Source organism: Rhinolophus sinicus, linkage group LG06, assembly GCF_036562045.2.
Source record: "Rhinolophus sinicus isolate RSC01 linkage group LG06, ASM3656204v1, whole genome shotgun sequence".
Classification (NCBI taxonomy): domain Eukaryota; kingdom Metazoa; phylum Chordata; class Mammalia; order Chiroptera; family Rhinolophidae; genus Rhinolophus; species Rhinolophus sinicus.
The window spans coordinates 20,803,260-20,827,633 of record NC_133756.1 but is presented as its reverse complement, the minus strand read 5'-3'; the positions used below and the strand labels follow the sequence as shown (position 1 = coordinate 20,827,633).

Below are 24,374 nucleotides of genomic sequence, written 5' to 3'. Positions count from 1 at the left end.
TTTCACCCATCCCCCCAAATGCCCCTCCCATCTGGCAACCATCAAAATGTTCTCTGTATCTACGAGTCTATTTCTGTTTTGTTTGTTTGTTTGTTTGTTTTGTTCTTTAGATTCCACATATAAGTGAAATCATATGGCATTTGTCTTTCTTTGTCTGACTTATTCAGCACAATACCCTCTAGGTCCATCTATGTGGTTGCAGATGGCAAGATTTCATTGTTTATTGCTGAGTAATATTCCATTGTACATATGTACCACCTCTTATGGTTGCTTCCATATCTTGGCTATTGTAAATAATGTTACAATAAATATATGGATGTACATGCCCCTTCAAAGTAGTGTTTTGTGTTTCTTCGGATAAATACCCAGAAGTGGGATTACTGGATCCTTCTTTGTCTTCTGTTGCAGCCTTTGTTTTAAAGTCCATTTGTCTGGTGTAACTATTGCTACCTCAGTTTTTTGTTTGTTTCCTTTTTCATGAAATATCTTTTTCCATCCCTTTACTTTCATTCTGTGTGTGTCTTTCAATCTGAAGTGAGCCTCTTGTAGGCAGCATATGTAAGGGTTTTGTTTTCATATCCATTCAGCCACCCTATGTCTTTTGATTGGCGCATTTAATACATTTACATTTGAAGTAATTGTTGATAGGTATGTAGTTATTGCCATTTTATTATTCATATTTTTTATCTACTCCCCCCGCCCTTTCTTCTTAAAGAAGTCCCTTTAACGTTACTTGTAATATTAGTTTGATGGTGATGAACTCGTTTAGTTTTTTCTTGTCTGGGAAGCTCTTTATCTGTCCTTCGATTCATAATGATAGCTTTTCAGGATAGAATAATCTTGGTTGTAGGTCCTTGCTTTTCATCACTTCAAATATTTTATGTCAGTCCCTTCTGGCCTGCAAAATTTCTGTTGAGAAATCAGCTGAGAGTCTTATGGGAGCTCCCTTTTAGATAACTAACTGCGTTTTTCTTGCTGCTTTTAAGATTCTCTATTTGTCTTTAAGTTTTGACATTTTAATTATTATGTGTCTTGATGTGGACCTGTTTGGGTTCATCATGTTTGGGACTTTCTGCACTTCCTGGGACTTGTATGTCTATTTCCTTTGTCAGGTTAAGGAGGTTTTCCATCATTATTTCTTCAAATAGGTTTTCAATTCCTTGCTCTCTCTCTTCTCCTTCTGGTACCCCTATGATGTGAATATTGGTACACTTAATGTTGTCCCAGAACCCCCTTAAACTATCCTTACTTTTTTGGATTTTTTTTTTTCTGTTCTGTTTGGGTGTTTTTCTCATACTTATTTTCTATATCTCTGATTCAGTTCTTTGCTTTATCTAGTCAATCTATAGTTGATTCATTAAGTCGGTATTCATTAAGTCAGTTATTGTATTCATTTCTGAGTGGTTCTTTTTTATGTTTTTCTTTTTAGGTCTCTAGCTGGTCTTCCTTCTCTCCCCCTTTTAGAATCCTCATGTTCATTTTACATATAATATACAGGGTTCCAGAGTTTTTAGTTTTACTTATTGGGAATAATAGAGTAAAAGCACATCAACTCCATATTTTTGGAAGCAGAAGTCCGTGATACCATTTGCTTTTAAACTGAGACATTAAACTAATTCTTATTTGATCATAGAGACAAGTTGTAAAATTAAACTTTTTTGGTTAAAATGTTAAATTCTAAATCATGAATGTCAAAAGTATAGCAGTCACCAAAGAATAGCATTCATTTTTTATTTCATGCCTATTTGTAATCAGATAATGGAAACGCCACACGGAAAACTGATTCCGCTTTAAGAAATTGTGTTTTCTGTCAATTTCATTAAAGAAAATTCAAATGCAGAAATTACACTAAAGGCCATAACTTGTTCTTATTTTTTTGTTGTTAAAAGAAGGGGTCTTTCAGCATGCCAATTAGTCGATTCATAAGAAGAGTATTTGTATTATTTAAGTTCCTGCTAAATTGTGTAAAAAATTTGTTTAATTAAAGTTTATTTGGGTGACAATTGTTAGTAAAGTTACATAGATTTCAGGTGTACGATTCTGTAATACATCATCTATATCTCACATTATGTGTTCACGACCCAGAGTCAGTTCTCTTTCCATCACCATATATTTGACCCCATTTACCCTCTTCTGGAAGCCCCCTCACCCTTACCCTCTGGTAACCACTAAACTATTGTCTATGTCTAAGAGTTTTTGTTTCTATGTCTAAGAGTTTATGTTTTCTGTCTCCATTCTTATGTTTCCTATTTCTTTGTTGAAATTCTCCCCGAGATCATTGAGCATCCTTATAACTCGTGTTTTGAACTCTACATCTGGTAGATTGCTTGTCTCCATTTTGTTTAGTTCTTTTTCTAAAGCTATGTTCTGTTCTTTCATTTGGGACATGTTTATTTTTCTCCCCAGTTTGGCTGCCTTCCTGTGTTTGTTTCTATGTATTAGATAAGGCTGCTGTATCGCTTAGATAAGGCTGCTATATCTCTTGGTCTTAGTAGAGTGGGCTTATGTAGTAGGTGTCCTGTGGGGCCCAGTGGTTCTCTCTCCCTGGTCACCTGAGGCGAATGCTTTAGGTATGTCCCTTTTGTGGGTTTTGTGTACTCTCCTGTTGTAGTTGAGCCTTGGTTGTGGTTTGCATGTCAATGGGAGGGATTGACCCTTGGGCTGATTGGTTGTGAGGACTGGCCGTGACTACAATGGAGGAGGTGTTATGCAGGGACTGACCATACAGAGCAGGATTCACTTTAGCAAGGCTCTGGTGCCTGCCCAGTCTGCCATGGATGTGTCATCTTCAGAGGCAGCCAGGTGGTGCTCCAGTTTAGTCCTTTGCCCTGCCTGGGGCCTCCTAGAATGAACCACAAAGCAATCTGCAGATAGCTGCCACCCATGCTAGGCTTGGAGGTGCCTGGGAGAGGCCAAGCCTCAAACCAAGGCTGACTACTGTCAGTGCCAGTCTTGGGGCTGTTCAGCAAGAGGTGTGGGGCATGCCAAGGCCAGATGCTGCTTGTTTGGGTTTTGTGAACCTTTGAAAGATTTTAGGGAATCTGCAGCAAGAACCACGTCAGGTCATTTGTATGAAAAAGCCACTGAAAGTGGCTCAGGTGGGCCCAAAAGTTGGGTGGGGCTGGGTCTCAGGGAATCACCAAGGCTAGGTGAACAGTGTTAGCCAGGTTGATGGAGACTCAGACATGGCACTTGCCTAAGTCTGCACTTTGGGAGGGAGTAGGGCTCAATGAAGGAACAATGGCTTTTGCCAGCACTTCTGTCTGGAATAAAGCTGCCCCTCCAGCCCTTTCCTTGAAACCAGATGATTCAATTTCTCCCCGTATGTCCCTAACATCTTTCAAACTGCTGCCCTAGCGCTGGAGCTCAGAGCAAGTGAGTCCACCAGTACGTCCATGTGTGGGCCCTTTAAGAGGAATTCCTGGGACTCTAGCAGAGCTCCGTCTCAGCCAGCCACATTCTGCTGGTTTTCACAGCCAGAAGTTGTGGGGACTTCTTTTCCTGGCACTGGAACCCTGGGCTGGGGAGCCTGGTGTGGGGCTCGGATCCCTTACTCCTAATGGGGTACCTCTGCAGCTGAGATATCCCTTCCAATTTTTAACTGCCGCACATGGATGTGGGACCAGTCCGTTCCGCATCTCTGCCTCTCCTACCAGTCTCGAGGTGTCTTCTTCTATATATCCTTAGTTGTAAGATTTCTGATCAGCTAGACTTCAGGCAGCTCTCAATAATGGTTGTTTTGTAATTTATTTGTAATTATGATGTGATTGTGAGAGGATGCAAGCTCAAAGTTTACCTACACTGCCATCTTGACCAGAACCCTTTCTTCTTTATCAAGTGTGCTGTATTTTTGAAATTAAAATATGCAGACTGTTTAATTGCAGAAATGGTGGCTGTCACATTTCAAGTATTTTTTTATGGTTTACAATTTTTTTATAATGTATAATTTACATACAATAAATGCACAATTCTTAGGCATACCTCAGTTACATGTTTTAACAAAAGCATGTTGTATTCTATCATGGATTTTAATGAGTGGGATTTTAATTTGGATGTGTATATACAGATTTGACAGACAGCCATTTGGAAGTCTGTGCTGAACTGATAGCAGCTGTTTACTTGAGAGCTATAAATACAGAAGCCCTTATATTAGTCAACTAAGGCTGCTATAACAAAATACCATAGTCTGCGTGGCTTAAACAACAGACATTTATTTCTCACAATTCTGGAGGCTAGGAAGTACAAGATCAAGGTGTTGGCAGATTTGATTCCTAGTGAGAACCCTCTGCTTGACTTGCAGATGACTGTTTTCTCACTGTGTTCTTACTTGGCAGAGAGAGAGAAAAAAAACGCTCAAGTCTCTTTTCCTCTTCTTATAAGGACACTAATCCCATCATGGGGACCCCACCCTCATGACGTCATCTAAATTTAATCACTTTCCAAAGGCCCTAACTCTCAATACCATCACATTGGCTGTTAGGCTGTTAACATGTGGATTTGAGGGGGACGCAAATATTCAGTCCATAAAAGCCCTGAAGCCCAAGTCTGAATTTGTTTTCCTAGTCTAGCTGTTTAATCTTGATAGATTCATACTTTATAACAGTGAGTGCTTCCCCTAGAACTGTTACTGTCTTAACAGAAAGGCTGTGGTTTAGCTTGGTCAAATCTTCTGCCCACTGAAGACTTTAAGAGAATTCTTGATTTCAAGGAATTGCTGGAGAGGAAATCCTTAAATTACTGTTATTCTAGATGCAAGACACCCTGCCTACTATGGTGCTACCTCCTGAAATGGGCCTGCTTCTGTTTGGCAGGAGGGAAATCATTCCTCTTCTTAATCAGGAATTAATGATAGGTATATAGCCACATGATGATCAAATGATTGCTTTACTCACATAATACAGCCTTAAGTTACCGCTAGAAAATCACTGCATCATTCATATTAAAATAGCCATGTGCTTTTATCACCGAAGTACTCTCTCATTGTGAAATAAACTCAGTAAAGACAGTAAAGATTGTTACGTTTATTTTTTAATGTTGCTTTTATCAATACTTGACATATGGAATCTAATAATTCGTGGATTTTTATGTTCACATGTATAAAAATGTAGCTTCACTTATTTATTGTGGCCTTTGTGTTAAAATCTATTACACATTATTTTCCCCTTATAAATGAAAAACTGGAAGGGAATATAAAATAAACTAAGCCAGTGAATTAAAATGAATTTGGTACTTGTTAGAAGGCATATATTTTACAGATGATTTCTCTGTTCCTGATAAAAATTCACAGTTAAAGTAGAATGGGATCTCCCTAGGAGAGGTGGACATTCTGCTAATGAAAGAGCACTGAAAGCCCAAGACTTACAGACAAAAAAAGAAAGCAGAGAAGTGATTTTCTACTGAAACTATTTCTAGAATTGTGTTTTTGGCTCAGAAATTAATGCTTAGTTATAATACTGAAAAAATGTAAAGGAGTGGATATCTATCTAATCTTACCTATCTATTTTTTTTTTATAACTCTCTGTCTTACATCCTACCTATCTCCCCTGCCCCCAATTTTAAAATTAAGAAACTGACTAGGAGAATTGTGAGATAGTATATGTGAAAATATCTAGCACTTTGCCTACTAAGTGCTTAAAAATGTTCACATTCATTATATTATATTGTATGGTATTTTTTTCAAAGAATGACTAGCTCAAAGCTTGGGGAAAATGTATGTGGCTCTCATTACATTTTAAACATTAATTTCAGTCTGTGTTTGAGGGTAGAGCAATGGTAAGTTTTAATGGCCCTTGTCTGTTTGTAGAAAGAAAACCATCTCCTTGTGGTAAATGTGCATATTCAAACTTAAAGGAAAATCATAATGGAGAATGAAAAATGAACCAGTGTGGAAAAAAAATACATGTTTTATCAAAACATTTATTGCATAGAGTTAAGATTAAAATTGCTTTTAAAATGTTTCTACGTTTGCTCACTCCGTTCCTTCTCCCTCTAATTGAAGAGAAAACATGCCATTAAAAAAATCAAACAAAAACTTGGGGCGGCTGGTTAGCTCAGTTGGTTAGAGCATGATGCTCATAACTCCGGGGTTGCTGGTTCGATCATCGCATGGGCCACTGTGAGCTGCGCCCTCCACAACTAGATTGAAACAACTACTTGACTTGGAGCTGATGGGTCCTGGAAAAACACACTTAAAACAAATAAAAGTTAAAAAATAATGCTTTTTTAAAAAAAGAAAGAAAAGTCTGTTTCATATTATTTTTCACCTACCCACTTTGTTTGACAATCATCCTCAGAGCTACTTGAAGAGTCAAAAGTTGAAGTAGCGTGAATGACTTTTCATTTTGAAGGTAAAAGAATGCTTGAAGGTGGATTAGCCACGTCTAAACTGTCCTAAACAACCATTAGAAGACACTGCACCCTAGTGTCTTGCACCTAAATGCAGCAACTGAGGACTCAACTCATTCTGCTAAGCAGCAGCTACACTCAGCTTGCCTAGATAATATTTTAGCAATAAAGTCTTTGCACATTATGCAGATCACCATGGTATGTTCCTTATAGCCCTTTGTCTCCCCTTCTGCCACCCTCGTCCCCCAGCTCTCAAAAGATACTTCGTGAAACAAGGAAACAAAACTTAGTTACCATGTCAGATTCTGTGGAAAGCTTCCTTGGTCTAATTTAGGCATTCTTCCTCTGTATTTCCATAACACCTTAGCAAAAGTGGTAGTAGAGGTCTTAGCTAACAAAGTACCGTATGTGAATTACAAGTTTGCTTGTCATTCCATCCCTCAGTAAACTCAATGAAAGCAGAAGTATGATCCCACTGGGTTCCCTTCCCCATTACCCGGAAGAAAAATCTTAACAGCTAGATCTGGGTCACTGCTACTTATTTTGTGTGACAAGTAACAACATCAGTTTCCTCATCTGTAAAATGAAAATGCTAATAATAACTTCATAAAGTTGGCACGTAACTCTTAATGCCTGATACATAGTAGCAATCATTAAAGTCTGGCCATTATCATTAATGGCTAATGAATGAATCAGGCTGAAGTCTAAGCTCACAGGTAATACCCTCAGCTTACTCCTCCAAACAAACCATTCTCACAAGGAACATGAATGTAGTATATCAACACCAAACAAGACCTGTGTGAAAGAGATCGCTGAGTCTGGATAACATTAGGTATAATATACAGTATATGCAATCCATCAAAAAAGGTTTTATCTTCTGTGAGCTCCTACAGAGAAATGGAACTAAAACCCAAAAAAATAACTGTCACAAAAGCACCATACATGCTTTTGTTAATGTTTCACTGTCATTGTAAGGGTTTAAAGTATGAGTATTCCTCAAAAGTGTTCTATTTTCAGTAAGTTATAACAGATCACCTTAAAACATATGCAATACAAATTCCCACATGGCTTTCTAAAATTTAATATTCATAGTTCAGTGAAGTAAGGAGTATTATCCTTTTCCTGAAAAGGAAACTGAGAATTTACAGAGTAACTAAGTGCCTAAAATAGGGTCTTGTATATGGTAGACACTTAATAAAGACCACTGAAAGAATGTGATTGACATTTCAAAGTCATACGGCTAGCAAGTGGTGGAGCAGGGATTCAAATCTGGCTCTATGACTCCTGAGCAGTTTAAAGCCATAAATACTTTTTCTTGCCAGTGTATCCTCCCTCAGGGCTATTGAAGAATTGTAGAACTAGACTAAATGGGTGTTCTTCTAAAGTTGTTTGGCAGGCAGTGCTGGTCCTGGCAAACATTTTTGCAAAGTTATTGTACAAGTCTGCCAGTCAAGAGCAAGAAATGTATCTAAGGAATTGCATAAAGGCACACACTAAAAGTGTTAAACCTATGCGTTGATTCACATGTAAAAATAAAGGAAGATCTACATAGTAATCGACTTCTGGAACCCTTCTTCCCATCCCCTTAAACTTCTTCCTAGTTGCTTTCTACATCCTTCTGTATGTTCTCCAGTCTCCATCTCTGCTCAAACTAATCTATATCTAAAATCATCCTCCATATCTATTTGTCAAATTGCTATCCATCCTTCATAGTACTTCAAAGCACTCTCTCCCTTCTCTGCAATCCTCACATCTGTTTTAACCTCTCTGAATAGTCTGTCTTGAGGTCAGTGATTGTCTTTTATTTCTGTATTATTACAGATAATAGGAATCAAATACTTACAGAAAGAATGAATGAATTGTGAAGTTTTAGCAGGCAAGAGTCTTACTCATCTTTTTATCCCCAAAGCAGCATAGCCACTTGGGAGGTAGGATGCTGATGTGAAAGAACGTAGAATCAAGTATAGTTTAGAAACTGGGTTCCATCTTTTTATGGCTGCATAACCATGGGCAGTTCCATAACCTTTGTGAACTGCAATTTTGTAAATAAAATGGCACTTCACAGGTAGGCTCAAAAAAATGAGAATTAGTAGTTCTTTATATGTAGTTCAGAATATGTAGTTCAGAGCTATTCCTTAAATGTCTGTAGGTTGAATTGAATCACCTTTTTAATATGAGAGTTGCCAAGGGAAATACAGATGAATAAGAAATTTACTGTCAAAAGGCTTAAAGTCTTGGATTCAGGACTTCCACACATGAAACAAAGCAAACTGTACAAAACATGATATAATTAAATATTAAATAAAGTATGCACGTGGGATATAGGAATTCAGAGAAGAGGAGGTTTATAATAAATACAAATGGTAAGCCATGAGGTGGTGTGAAAGCTGTGCAGTATTTTGGGTGGGGGATGGGAAGGAAGATGCGAACAACATGAACAGAGATTGAAGCGACTATGGTGTGATGTTTTGACGTGGAGGAAAGTTAGCCAAGCTCTAGAACGAAAGCCACATTTTGGAGAATAGTTGTGAAATAGATCTACCTGTGAAAGGCCTTGACATTCCAAGTAGCCTTTCCATCACTTGCCACTTCCCACCCAGACTCATTTCACATATATATATTGAACATTGACCCAGCCCACTGCTTTAGCCTCACTACACTCCTCTCACACACCCTTCTTTGTGGTCACACTGAGCTTTTCACAATTTCCTGAATATGATCATTTTTCTGGCCTTACTGTACTTACTGTCTCACTTGGCATAATTGCTCCTGCCCTCTTAATTGAAAGTTATTTCTCAGGGGTTCTTTATGCTAGACTTTCTTTGTTTTTCTCTTATCTCATTGACTATTTATTGATCTTTTTTACACTGACTCCTCCTCTGCTCGATTTCAAACTATTGCATTGCCCCAGGGCTCCATCTTGGCCTCTTTCCTTTTCTCTAAGTAACCTGTATTCCAAGGTGATTTCTTTTGGCCATAGAATCTGAACACATCTATACACTGTCGACTCTCTGTTCCAAGCTCTCTTACTTGACCTTCAACTTATATATAAGTGTACACGATATCTCTTTTTGGATGTCTAATAACACCTTAAAACTTAGTATATCCAAAACCTTTCACTCCCAACTTCCCCACCCAGCCTGTTCCAGTTTTCTTTGTTAAATTCAATTCCACCCTTTCATTTACTCAGGCCAGAAACCTTGGGGTTATGTTTTTTTCTCACACTCCATTAAGAAGTTGTCTGGCTTCTACCTCTAAAATACATCTGAACCTGACAATTCGTCAGGTCTGAGCCTCTGCCTCCCTAGTCCAATCCACTCTCACTTCCTGCTGGGCCTAGCCTCCTATCTGCTTTTCCTGCCTTTACTGTTTCCTCACTGTAGCCGGAGCAGCCAGAATACTATTGTATAAATGTAAACGTGAGTTAGATCTTGACCATTTCCTGTGTGAAACCTCCAATGGCTTTCCTTTGCAATTACTCTAAATACCAAATTATTTTCTATGGTCTACAAGGACCTACAGGATCAGACTCTTGCTATCTCTTTCTTATCATACCAGCCTCAATTTAAATGTCACTGCCTCAGAGATGCTTTCAACTATTCTGTTGAAAATAACTCCTCTTACCCTGCCCCTCTCTTACCTATTATATTGTAACCCCATTTTATTTTCTTCACAGCACTTAGGATTCTCTAAAATTACTTATTCATTTACTTGATTATTTGTGTCCTTTACTAGAATGTAAGTTTCATGAAAGCAGGGTCTGTGTTTTTCTTGCCCCCCACAGTATCCCTAGCAACCAGACCAGTATCATTAACACTGATACTGCTCAATAAAAATGTTACTAGAATGAATGAATATGCTGTATTCTTCCAAGTTATTATTTTTGTCTAAAAAGTGCCACCCTTCTCTTTTCCCCAAACAAAACAAATTTCATTTCTTCCAAGTGATAACCTCTAAGGTCCTACTTATCCTAACATATCTTTCTTCTCTGAAGCTTTCCCCTAGACTGTTTTCCCTCTCACTGGGACAGAGTTAACCACTTCCTTTTCAGCTTTCATTGTACTTCCCCCCCCCCCCCAATTTCTCAGTTGTACCTATTATGTCATACTATGGCTGTTTATGTATCTGTCTACTTTATTAGATTGTGAACCTTTTCATGAACAGGAACTATGTATTAATTTGGGTTGGTTTTTTTAGCACTTGGAATAATGCAAAGCATTGATTTAATATTGATAAATAAATTAATCAAAATCTTAATTCTCATGGTAGTTTTCCAGAATGTAACAGTGCTGTATGAGATATAAAAATAAAGAAGACTCTTGCCTTCTGAAAATTCACAATTTATTCATTACTCAATCATATTTATGCATTAAGTGCTAAGGAGACAAAGACAAAGGAACGATTTTAGTGGGGTATCATTTGATTTTGATTTTGATCAGTAGTATTTTGTGCTATATATTGGTGTTTCCTAGGTAATTTTAATCTGTAATTAATCTGCAAACTCTATAAGAGACAATAGAACAAATAGATTAACCGCCTAATTTTAATCTTATGTTGCACGTATATTTATCACATAGTTATAGATTGGCAAAGGAAGCCAGAACCAATAGTCACCTTAAAACTCTGCTTAAAAATACTCAGCACACCCAAAATATTTTCTTGATTGCATAAGCATGGCATAATTATACTTAAGGCTAGCAGTACAGATTACTCATCAATAATGGTGAGATTTTTATTTTCAATGCCGATAGTGCCTCTTAGTATTGTCATAAACAGATAGAGTCATAACTTAGACGCTTCTTGCTATATGTCACTAATTTCATTTACTCTTCATGTTTCTGACACATTTGTAGTATCTTGGAACTTTGGCATAGAATTTAATGTTGCTCTGAATTCTCCAATTTTGAGTTCTATATATTTTTTTAGTCTTAAGTGAAAACACAGGTATTTTGAAGGAATTTTGGTATAGCAATTAAAGTTCTATTCATTTCAATATCTTCTGAATTTTGACTTAAACCATATTTCTATTATACATTCATGCGTATAAACAATAATTTCATATTTTTCTTCTTCCAGAACAACTATTTCACTTGAAATTGAATCAGAGCCTTTGAGTATACATTTTTGTAACATGTCTGGCATTTGACGTAATTGACAAATTTGGTTCTCTTAGAAGAAATACATATGCAGACAATAGCACATGATTTGTAGAAAATTCTTACGAATGCAGACTATTTCGAATTGAAGTTTAAAAACACCTTGGTAGAGAAGGAGTTAACAGGTTAGCTCCCCTTGGTTGTTCTCAGCATGCTCTTTTGCCTTTAGGAGCTGAAAAGATGATAACATTGGGCCCGGACATGCCTGTGTGGCACTTATGGTACTCCTGGGGTTTTTGCAGCTAGCTGTAAAGCAAGCTAGAACTTGTTCATCTCAGAGTTCCTTGTTTTTCTTTCAACCCTTTCAGTGCCCTGCAGGAGTCATTAAATCAAAACTTCATGCTGATCATCACCCACCGAGAAGTCCAGCGGGAGTACAACCTGAACTTCTCAGGAAGCAGTACCATTCAAGAGGTGAGTTATGTCTCACAGCTAAGGAATAAAGGTAGCTCATTATAGCTAATTTTGACCCTGTTAAAGAGAGCTTATCTGTTCTGGTTGGAAACTCTCTTTATGTTTCATTACTACATTCTTAATTTTAATTAACTGAAGCATCATGATTACTGTAGATATATTAAATGACTTGACCTAGAAAGACAGATGTAAATGGGAGCTCTTGATATTTCTTAAAATAGTCACCTTAAAACTGCTTGAAAATATTCATTATTATGTAATACATTGCCTGGTTTTATAGTAATTATTCATAATATTAATTTGGGAATTGTTGACAGCATACATTTTCAAACATACTTATATTTTATTTGAAAGGTTGCTCTCAAATATATTATTTATAATGTTCTCCCTGCCTGTTTCCAAAAGGAATTTGAGGAGGCTTTTCTTAAGCAGGTCAATCCCAGTCTTGGGCAGTATTGTGAGATGCTTTTAGAACCTGTCAGTCATGTAGCTTAAAATATCTGAGAAGAGTCTATTTATAGTGTCAGCATTTTTTTCTTCAGTGTGGCCAACCACATGCACTGTTTCAAAAAAGAACCTCCCCCAAGAGAGAAGAGGTACCTTCTTGCCTGTGGCCCCACCTACCTAAAAGCCAGTAATTTATCTCCATGGGGGAAAGATGTGTAAGACTGACAGGATTTGTGTTTTGAAACACTGAAATGATGATTATGTCATATTACCCCTTGTAAGTTGCGAAGACAACAATCATTTGTCTATGAATGTTTTTATCATGCTTAATCTTAGATTATTTCAAAGTTCTTTTTCATGGACTACGTTGCTTAAAATAATTACTAATGTGTTAAAAGAACAAGTTGTTTCCCCCTAATTATTTTTCAGAAGTATATGAATTGTTTCAGTAATGATTAGACTATTAATTTCCCTTTTTCAGTTTTTGTCAATGAATTTCAACTTCTGAATTTGGCATGAATACCTCATTGCTTAAAGTTTATTTTCTCTATCACTTGAGTAGCTTGTTGACTGGTAACTAAAATCTTTAAAATTTTTCTTGACTCCTAATTTGAATCATAGGTTTGAGTTATTTGATTTTTTCCCATGGTTTAAAATATAATTGCCATTTCATTTTTAACTTCTATAATGGGTGTTGTAGTCTTCTAAATTTAGATTTTTAATTCCTTGAAGAATCATTGTTGTTTTTTACACAAGAAATAATGTTTAATTATGGCTCTATCATAGAGTTATTCTGGGAACTTCATGGTAGTAAAATTTAAATTATATACTTACTACCTTAAGTAAGGAAGTTTAATTTCAAAATAACACCAATTTAATCAAGAAAAACAAAGACAGAGGTAAATTTCATTCCGTTGCTTAATTTTTTAAATTAAAGACTAGTGTAATGTATAATGGGTAAATATAGACTGCTTTATTTTTCTCTCTGATTTAAATTTGTATTGCTAAAATTTTACCTTTTTTTCTTTACATTTCCAGTTTCTGTACTTTAAAATGTATTTCAACTTTCTCCCACAAGAGGGCAGAAAGGACTATTAAACTGACAGTCTAAAAATGCCATTCAGTGTTTTCAAATTAGCTTCCCTTATATTAACAAAAAGGAGCATAATGGCCAAGTTATTGTTTGATTTACAGATAATTGGCATATTGCAGGGAGGAGACTTAATTTCACCCTTTTAAATTAAACAGGGAGATTTAAAAAGACATAAAATATTCATTAATGTTCAGTGATTATAAAGTAGTGGCATATATTTATTTTGCCTTTATTACTGTTTCGATGAGAAAATACTGCAAATATTTCCGAAATCGAGTTGGCCATACTGACAAGTTGAAATGTTTAAGCAGCGTTAATGCAATCTGCTCACACCTGATATCCTATGCAGAATGATTCAAAATGACTACATCAATTATTAAAGAAATACTTAAAATTCTGTAAATGTGCCATTGTGCGTCACAGTTGGCTGAAACTGTTCTTTGCAGCCTGCTATTTGGATTATCAAATATGTTTTAAGCTTCAAGGACTTGACAACAGTAAATCTTTTTCATACAATTTTCTAAATGAAAAATGTCCCAGAAATATTTTTCAAACACAGATATTCTCGTATGCATTTCTTCTCAAGAATGTGGTTTCTTCTCCTGTTTCATTTTTCTTTTTTTGCTTTTTTTAGTTGATGTAAAAGAATATTCTGAATTGCTACTTGCCAGGGAAAAAAAAAGGAGTTGTTTGTAGTATCAGTTGCTTTTCTGTGAATAGATAGGTATAACACATAGGCTGTTTTATTCTGTACAACTTAGGAAAGGAACGTGGGTTATACTCTTGAGGCCTAAGATCACATCTCTAGGCCTACTCCTAAAACTTTTTCCTTCAATTTGTGGAATACCTGGGAGGTAGAGCGTGGTTCCAAAGGATGAGATGCTCTTAGGTTACAGACATGCAACCCACAGTGATACTTAAGTATCTGCAGTTTTTGTTGTTGTTGCATGATTCAAAGTCAGTTTGCAGCACAGTAAAAATATAATCTTGAAATGATTTTGCAGTGTTACTTTATAAATACTAGAATTTTTAGCTATTAATATGTAAGCTTAATGATGCCATATATCCTAAATTGTAAATTCATTTCTATCACCAGTTTCAGAAGTCTCTTTTTAGTGTTGTTTAATAGGTTCAAGAATGAAGTCTGACCAATATATGAAGGAAAGTGAGAATTTTAAAAAACCTGATTTTTTTCAGTGTAGTAGTATATTATCTTTGTTGTCGGTGGAAAAAAATACTATTTTTTGATAATTTTAATTTTTGAAAGCCTTACATTTTTAAAAAAGCTTTTGTAATATTTCCCCCCAAAGGAAAATTTCTATTAAATGAAACAGAGTTGAAAAAGGCACCACGATTTCAACTTTTAATTAATTAAATACATTTTTAAAGTACTGAATTAGAAAATAGAATTTAGGGGCAGTTAGAATTTCAGATAAACTCTTCAGTGACCGTATGTTCATGCCAGTTAGTAGAGATAAACTGATGGTTGTACCAGTGTTTGTTCATTCTGTTCTGTGGTCTCTGGCCTCACAATGCATGCCTTATGTCCTTTGGGTGCTCTAGATTTTAATTTAAGCTAGTTAGATATTGAAGTTATTTTTTTTAAAGCTTTTTACAAAGCCTTCCACTTACATTATCCTCCTTCTTGAAGAAAAGGCAATGATAGTACAAAAAGGCCAGAATGAAGAGTTGCAAGATGGAGAGTTGCAAGTAGTCATAAGAATAAATATCCTTTCTCTTTTTCCATTATGTGAAATAGTTTGTAAAATATATCAAATTATATAACAATAACTTTGTGACAATCGTATTTTCTACCTTTTTGGGTCCTAAATTAGCTGCTTGTCACACTTTAAAATAGTGAATTTCTTTGAAAATTTAAACTAAGTTACCTTATTTTAATGAATTTTCTACACTGAGAGTTCAGATTTTTAAAGTTAATTAATTGTACAGATTCTAGTAATTCTGTCTAATAAGGTCTGTAGTTACAGATGTACTTAGGATTGGTTAAATTAAGGGAGAAAAAAAGATTGATTTGCCTACTGTAAATCCTAAACCCAGGTGTGGAAAAGGATATAAAGTCCCTGAAATCAAGCCAACTTTTCTTGGAAACGAATTCTTTGTTGTCCATCTTACTATTGCAAAGCTTCCGTTGGGCAGAATATCCACTTTTCTTTGTAGATGTCATACAAACTTAAGGAATACATACATGACCCGGAATGATAATGATAAGAAACATTAAGTATTTTTGGCGTGGAATCATGGAGTATTACTTATCTATTATAGAGAGAAGCACAATGAATAGCTATTGGAAATATTTAAATCCTCTTCCAAGTTTCACTTTACCCTAGAATTCTCACTGTTTTATTAATGTTGATTTAGTTCTTAATGGGAATAAAGGAAAAATTGACAACCTATAAAGATGTATCTTGCATGGAATAGTAAAACATTTCGCTACTAGTACTAGTGATTGTCAAGTGGGAAGCCAACAGTTTGAATTAGCAATAAGAAGAGAACTAAATACATAAATCATACCAGTCCTTAAAAATAATCTTGGCTAAATAATTGTGAAATCATGAGGCTAATTCTGATGCTGCAAATTTAAAACTCCTGTTGGGTTTTTTGTCTATTTTTCTACTTGCTTCTTTCTCAACTTGCTTGACTAATGTATATTTCAAACTATTCTTTAATGCTAGCTGGAGGTCATTAACAGTAATTAAATATGTAGTCTTTTACAGATTGTACTAATGGTCAATTTTCTAGTAGTGGGTTTGACTATAACTTCTTAACTAACATGCCCTTTCTGTAAATGTTTTAAGTATAGTGGTTTTTTTTTATTTGTTTGTTTGTTTTTTGGTTTGTTTGTTTTCTAGTATGGAGAGGGTGGAGGGGGCGTGCTGGCATAGAACTGAAGAGCAGGGTAGCTGAGAATATGCATATGCAAGAGGGTAAATTAAGTTGTGTGCTTATTTAATTAAAAGTTTAAGTAGTTTCTTTTTACTGCAAGATAAATGATATATAAGCTCAATTAGAATGAACCCATTTTAATTAGCATATTTCATAGTTTGATTTTTTTTTTAAATTTGAAATCACAAATGACATTTTAGCAAGAATGAAAGATAATTTCTTAAGCAACTGGGCAATGAATTCAAGTCTTTCTTCAGCTTTCAGAAAAAGAGATTATGAGTTTCTTTCAAATATGCATGTATATTATTAGTTTCAGGTTGCATTTTATAACCAAGATCTGTTGAAGTCATACTATTTCAAGTGAACAAATCAGTAATGATCGTTTTATGAATATTGATGTTTTCTGTGATTCTTAATAAATTTTCCCCCTAGGAAATATGTTTAAGTAATATTTACAGTGCAGCCATTTGGAACTGACAGGTCTTTTTTCTCCCTCCGAAAGTATTTTGGAATAATCTCTATTGGAAATTATTTTTAACCCAAGGAAATATTTATTTACCTACATTTCAAGAAGATAGAAAAAATGAAATTTTGTTAAGAATTAAGGACAATGCTTTAGTCCTTTGTTACTTAACATATGTGTATTCTAACATCTGCTTGGCCGACCATGTTTCATAATCTGTGATTTGTGGGTTTCGTAGTTTTGAAATGTCTGGGTTAAGAGAAATTATGTTCAGTTATCAGAAACTAATAAACATAAGACATTTTTATATGCAAGAAAAGGCAGAGAGTAAATAATTGCACTGGTGACCAATACTGTAATAATCCTGTTTTACAATATGCACTTGACAGGTTGTAATAGTGCTAATTGAAGAGACTAATTCACACTTGCTTCATTCTATTCAAAGGCAAAATCAGCAGCTTGTTTTGCTTTTGACCAGATGGTCCTCATGAACACCTACTGTGCACTTTAAGTGCTTTACTAGAATTACAAAGGCTGGGGGCTGCGTTCAACTCCAAATGATTTGAGAAGAGAGAGAGAGGGGGGAAAGAAACCTCTGCTCAATGGATTTGGTGCAAGTAAATTAATTCTAGTGGACCCATTACACACTGAGCCCCCTTTTCAAAGCTCTGAGCCTCCTCGCTTGCTCTGTAGCAATGAGAAAGAGAAAGAGAAAGGCAGATTACTGCAAACAGAAATAAAAAAAAGGGGTATGAAAGGGAGAAAAGAGGCCTTGAAGCCTTTCATATCATTTGAGTTTTTCAAGTGCGTTATTTTTGGGGAGGGTGGATATATGAAAAGCCAATTGGAGTTTTTTTTGTTTTAAAGTGCGCTATTTAAGCACCATGAATATAGGCGCAAGAGCAACAGTTGACTGAGTTTACTGTGGTGAAGCTTTGTGTCCGAGGATGAATCAAATTCATTATATTCAACTCTTTGTGTTTTAACATGAATGTAGGGTTAGTTTCACAAGACTGTGTCTGTTTAGGATAATTATAATTTAATATTTTCCTTTCATAAAGTTATCACTGTAGATGTCTAAAATTTTAATCAAAGCAGATTTTGTACATTGACTTTGAAGCACCCTGACAGTTTAAAATTCAAAGGAAAGCTTTTTTAGTTTTCAAAAGAAAAGAAAGGCTCATTCTAATGGCACTGAAGCAGAGATTATTATAACTAATTAGAAGTCACACATCTGTTAGCTTTTGGTTTGTGACTTACTTATGTATTTTTTGAGTAAAATATATACTTTAAAATTATATTTCTGGTATTGAGTGAACCCAAAGGAATAAAATGAACTTAAGAGAACCATTTATTTGAGCAAACTGTTTTTGCAAATCTCTGCATGGTCCCATAAAAATATGTAATATATTAAAATCCATTAAATGGGAATTAGAATTGTGTAAATAAGTTCTAAACAAAATATTTTCACATTTCTTATTACCATAATTCTGATTATTAACCAGTTATTATGAAATAACAAGAAAAGACCCAGTTTGTGCAAAGTTATAATTATTCCTTATCCTTAAAGCTGTTCTTGTACAATATTATAATTTGAAATACTGATACTGTAAGTTTATTAATTCTTATTCTGATCTATGTGGGTTAAGATACAAGGGACCACATCTAGGAATACATGTCAGCTATTTTGTATGTTTTTAAACTTTAAGTTTAATTATATTGTGATATATATTTGTTGCATGCTTTACTTTTGTTTGATGGCATATATTACCGACACTATAATTCAGGTTCATTTTAATTATAGCGATTAGCAAAGAATACAACAAAATCTTATTGATAGTATACAACTTAATGATAATTGTAAACATTTCATGCAGAATGTTATTTCTAAGTTTGGCCTGTCTCTTTAAATGAATGTCTAGAATTTTATTTAAAAAGGTATAATGCACCAAGCAATATGCTTTATGAGTCAATGTTTTACATTCTTATAAAATAAAATACAGAAATGCAAAAACAGCCACAAAATATATTTTAGATTTTATTTACCAAGACTTTTAATGAAGAGGATAGTATGCCTTTTTTGATATTTAAAATAACATTTTATTAATTTTCAATTAATTTTCAAAGTGGACCATGTTCACTGAAATGTAAGTTGTAGGGTGAGGAGGAATAGTAAGGGGAATCCCCAAACCTTCAACCAATAAAATGTCCAATGAAATTTATAAGCAATGGGGTGTTAATTAATTGATATCCTTGGGGAGAAAAGGATTTCAACAAAAAATATGAATGATTAGGGAAGGGAAAACTTTCTTAATTTTTTTTGCAGTAGACACTTTAAAATGAAGATAAGACCGTTAGGTTCTCTTTCTTGTAGGTACCATAAAAAGCTATCTTTAAAAAAATCAGAACCTCAATTAGTAGAAGTTGATTGATCATGACCATGCAGTCACTTACTTAAGTGGGCCTAGTTCTTTGGTTTCAGTAGTTGGGACTTTCTCCTCATGAAGAAAAGTTTATTTCAGTATTAAAATATTAACCCTTAGATTCCTGAATGCCAGAGACAACGTTCTCTCCTGTAGGGCAAAGGTTGGAAAAGCCTTCAATTTCTTTATAGACCATGTTACTTAAGCTGAAATACCATGTTACCTAAGCTAACAAATATTTTAACACTTAAGTAATCAAGTATCCTTCAGCCATAAAGTAACCTCCATAGTCTTCTCCCCATCCCACCCCAGCAAAAAAAGAAAAACAAAAGAAACAAGTAAATCAAAGGGCGAATAAGTGAATATAAAGTCCTGATAGCATGAACTAGACCAAGAGTAGGTATATTAAGATAGGCCTGCATGTAGAAAATTATTTACATGTTTATCCTTATATACCAAAGAGTTTTTGGCCATAACTTCTTAAAATATCTGTTTATAGTAATTTTTCTTTTGTGTAATGTGTCTTGTGTATGACTTAATACTATCTGGTCAAGGAGTTATTCATTTTTATATACATTTAGTGTGGCAAATATACTGTAAAAAATCCTATTGCTCAATTTAGGGCTGTATTAGTTTATTACCCCCCCCCCCAATATATTCCTATTATATTTTTAAACATTTTTTTAAAGGAAAGAAGACTTTAAAAGCTCATAGCAAACATTTTCTTTAAATGGCAAAATGTATTCCTTGCTTTGTGGTCATTTCGTGACCAGACAGTAGAATACTGGATTGTTTTAAGGTTTTTACAGCTGCAAGGCAAAAGCATCTGCTCATTGCAAAGCCGGCATTGTTTAATTTTGACACTGACTTTTCCATGCATCTTGTACCAAGCACTGGATTAGATGCCACTAAGATGAAATTTGTTTTAAGTTGCCCCCAAAGTGCAGCTGTCCCCATCTACGGCCTTGTAGCTTAACCAAAACAGACAGACATAGGATCAATCAGAATCTTTGTACAGGGTCACCTCACTGAACTAGGGAGGCTCAGAGGAAGAATGTTAATGATAGTATTTATCGTGAATATCTGCAAAATTAGTTTCCAAGCTGATTTAGTGTATGTAGAAGTATACCCCCACGCATACCTTTTTGGGGTAGTAGAACCACTATTAAATATTTAGCTTTTAAACTGGAGTATAATGGTCAAATATTAAGATGCCTATGTATACATTAAACATTATTTTTCCACAATCAATTGCAAGAAAAATGATCCGTTTATTGGTCACTAAAGTAGTAATTGACTGAAAATAAAAGTCAATCTAAAATGGCTCTGCTAAAATTTTGAAAAGTGGACATTTTTATAGAATGATAATTTTTCTTTAATGTTTCAAGTGAATGAAAAATGAAAGAGCACCTCACTTCCCGGGTTTCCTGGGATTGTGTGAATTTCTACCCAGCTGGTCCAAATTGATTGATACAGGGCCAAATATTTGTCTGCCTACATTTCAAAGTCTATAATTTGCTAATGAATTGTGGTAATAATCTTTCATCGTACATGAAAGATTTAGCCAAACAATTTGCTAAGTATGTATTTTGATCATGAAATTTTTGGACTTATACCAAGCTTTACATCTATTTTACAGCTAATGCGTGGGGGTGGAGGGAGAGCAGGGGGAGTAATAATACTGAACATGGACATTCGATGGAAAGGGATGAAGGAAACAAGGGGGAAGAAGGTAAAAGTAATGCTGAGAAAGTCCTATGAGTGGCAGTGGAAAACAAATTAGATTTGCACTTAGAATGCAAAATAGAATTTTTTAAATGCTGGCAGAGTTTTAGCCTGTGGTGTCCAGAGGTATGGTATCCACGTAGATGAAGGCAAGGAAGGGATCTTTGCCTTTTCTGGCTACAGCTATTTCACACATTAATTATGGAATAATTTTCCAGAAACTATGCTAGAAAAGTCAAATGCCTACAAATTGGAAGTAATTGAAGTCATAAGAATAAAAGCCAGATGTTCGGTAGGATTGATCTAGAGACTTACAAAAAGTAAACCAGTGAAGAAATAAATGTGATTTGACCAATTCCAGAAGGTGAGAAAGGAACCTCCTAGTTAAGCTTTTGAAATGACTGTAGGCATCCAACAGAATATTTTCTCCCTCCAAAACACAGACTGTACACAAGAAAATGAGGCTTATATTTGTGGGAGTCTATTTAGGATTAAATAACCTCTGTTTGGGAAAGTGCAAACCTCACTTACGTATTTTGGTAGAGCAGGGTAAGGTATGTTCTAGAAGAAATCCAGAATTAATTAGTCTATGAAGTGAGAGGTCGAAAAATGTTCTAAACAAGACTCTATCTGGTACCTGTAATTTCTCTTTCATTGTTAGAGATCAAGGTGCCGTGACTTCCTGTTTGACTCATATAATCTGAATTGTTTTTAATTTGCCCATAAAGAGAATATTTAATAATTTTGATAAATTTTTCCTTGCCTTGTAAGCAGGTAGTTTTTTTCTTTAAAAAAAGTGGCTAAAACATGAGAAATCATATTACATAAAACATTGAACCTTCTATTTTATAAATTTTAAATATAAGCAGCTCTAGAATTTTTACATACCTGCTGGACCTCTTGAATATGTCACATTTCCAGAACATTAATGTTTATCCATTTATGTAATTCTTTTTGGTTCTCTGATAGAAGCCTGTTTTAATTGTTAGTATAGTGAATATCTATCCAAGATGGCACTATCAGAAACTATCTAAAAGTGTTGAGGAAAGTTAAAGATCTATATGTCAAACTACAGCTTTATTTCAGATGAATTGAAATCTTGTTTTACACATTGATGTTCTCAGCCTCTTTCCTTCTGTTTTGCTGACTTTTTTTCCTATTTTATTGATTTAATACTTTTCCTAATTTCTTTGTACTTATATTGTTATCACATTACAATAGTTATTACAGTAGATATAAAAGAGATCCTATAATCAATATGAAGGGGAAAAAATAATGAAATTGTATTTAAATATATCACCTATAAGTGAGGTAACTAGTGACGTTCCTGATTCTCTTGTTAACAATTTCATAAAAATTCCATTTCAAAAACTAATATTAGAATTATATATTATGCATGTTAAATTCAAAACATTCTGTTGCCATTTGTTTCTAGTCCTTTTGGTGTTTTTTTTTAATCAAAAGCACTTTACATTTACATGTCTGCCTTAGCCTGATTAAAATGTGAGCTATTTCCCAAGAGGTATATTTGTATATGTAGTAATAATAATAATAATAACAAAAAACATCAGTTAAACATCAGTTCATTTCTTTTGAATGGGGAGATGCTTCCCTTATCCTTCATGTTATACACAAGGGACTTAATAAGGTGTTTTTAAAGGCTGCTGTTTTCTTGCAGGCGAAAATTTTTTATTGATGAGAACAGATATGCACATGGATCACTTTGCTTGGAATTTGAAATTTCAGAAATATAGTAAGATGTCTTAAGAGTCCTGGTTTCTATTGGTAATTGCTATTTCAAATATTGTAGCCGATTTTTGTATATGATGAATAAAGCAATATGTAAAGCATGACTCTAAAGTAAATGTGATTGATAGATTAACATGCATACATGTCATAAATTTAAATGAATGTTGATACCTCCAAATTAGTTATCTTTGTTGTTGATATACATATCCTCTATTGCTCAAAAGAATGCTAGATTTCTAGGAACTGGCTTCAGAGACTATCGATGCATTTTTTGTTTTGTTTTGAATGTCCTCAACTTATGGCCAAACTTTGAGAAATTGATTTGTTGAACTACCAAAAGTAATTTGAAGCCAAATGTTGTAAGAAAGGTGGTTATTCAATCTGGGTAGTCAAATCCGTGGTTATTCAGGTTAGGTGTCTCTTTCCTAAGCTCCTCCTCTCCCTGTGAACATATGTTTGTCATAGCATTTACCACATTCATTTGCAATTATCTGTTTACCCTCCACCCCCATTAAACTAAGAGCACCTTAAGAATAGGAAAGGTATTGAATTCATCTCTTTATTTCTGGGTCTACCATTGAATTTGTCACAGAGTAGTTGTACTTAATGAAATGACTGTATTTAAAAAGAATCTATAAATGAGATTATTTGTAATTTAAGGCATTTGCAAAAGTGAAGTTATCCAAATATTTCTGGGTATTTCAAGCATTTCAAGTATTAATGTTGACATAAATATGTACTTTCTCGGGGATTATTATGAATCTCTCTGATTTAGTTATAAAGTCTCACTTATTTGTGAAAAATTAGGCTGAGAATAGATAGTTTGCACAAAATGTGCTGAATAAAACTCCTACTTTAGAATAGATTTATGTCATCCTTAATTTGTAATATCTGCCAGGTAATTACTTGATGGTTTCCTGCTAAATGAGATTATAGCTGATTTTTTCAAAAATGTTTTTTGAATCTAGGGATGCATTCTTACAGATTTTAATCAAAATAACAGTACTTCTCAATTGACAATCAGTTAGCTTGTGATAGTGGAAATATTACTGTACTATGGTGTAGGGAATCTGAGTTCTAATCCTCCTGCCACTACTAAGCTGCATGGTCATATAGCCCTGCGTGGCTGGCCACACACACACACACACACACACACACGCACACACTTGTCTTTTTCACAATGCAGAACTGCAGAAACTCAAAAGTTTTTCTAGTGAGAATATAAACTGTCTTGAAACCTTAAAATATACATAAATCTCTGTGTCCCGTTGAGCCTGCTTTATACTTCTATCCTTTTGTTTCGTGTTTGTTTTCCTTCTCATGTTAAGTTCCTTGAGGGTAAGATCTCAGTGATTTAATCTTCATATTTACAGCACTAAATATAGTGCCTACTACCTTTTAAATGATTGTTGAATAAGCAAATATTTACATGAGTCAGCATCCAGTGGTTGAAAAGAAATATGGAAACCTGGATTGTAATGTCTGATATCTTGCTTTCTAGGCAATTCCTTTAACTGCTATGGGTCTGAGCCATCTATGAAAAATAGGAAATTATTTCTGGTTCCAAAATTTGGTGCTTACATGTGAATTTAGAAATTTCATATGTGCTTCAAGTAAACCTTGTGATGAGGCATGGGCAGAGGCAGAGAAAACTG

At 34.7% G+C, this 24,374-nt stretch overlaps 1 protein-coding gene across 2 annotated transcripts in view; it reads left to right on the top strand.

Annotated features, from left to right (window-relative positions):
* The window catches only part of FAF1 (Fas associated factor 1), a 391,473-nt gene that overhangs the window by 161,236 nt on the left and 205,863 nt on the right, over positions 1-24,374 (top strand). For both annotated transcript variants that reach the window (XM_074334706.1, XM_074334705.1), the window contains one exon: positions 11,810-11,915. In XM_074334706.1, the coding sequence (XP_074190807.1) occupies positions 11,810-11,915 (106 nt within the window). The remainder of the gene's footprint in view (positions 1-11,809; positions 11,916-24,374) is intronic.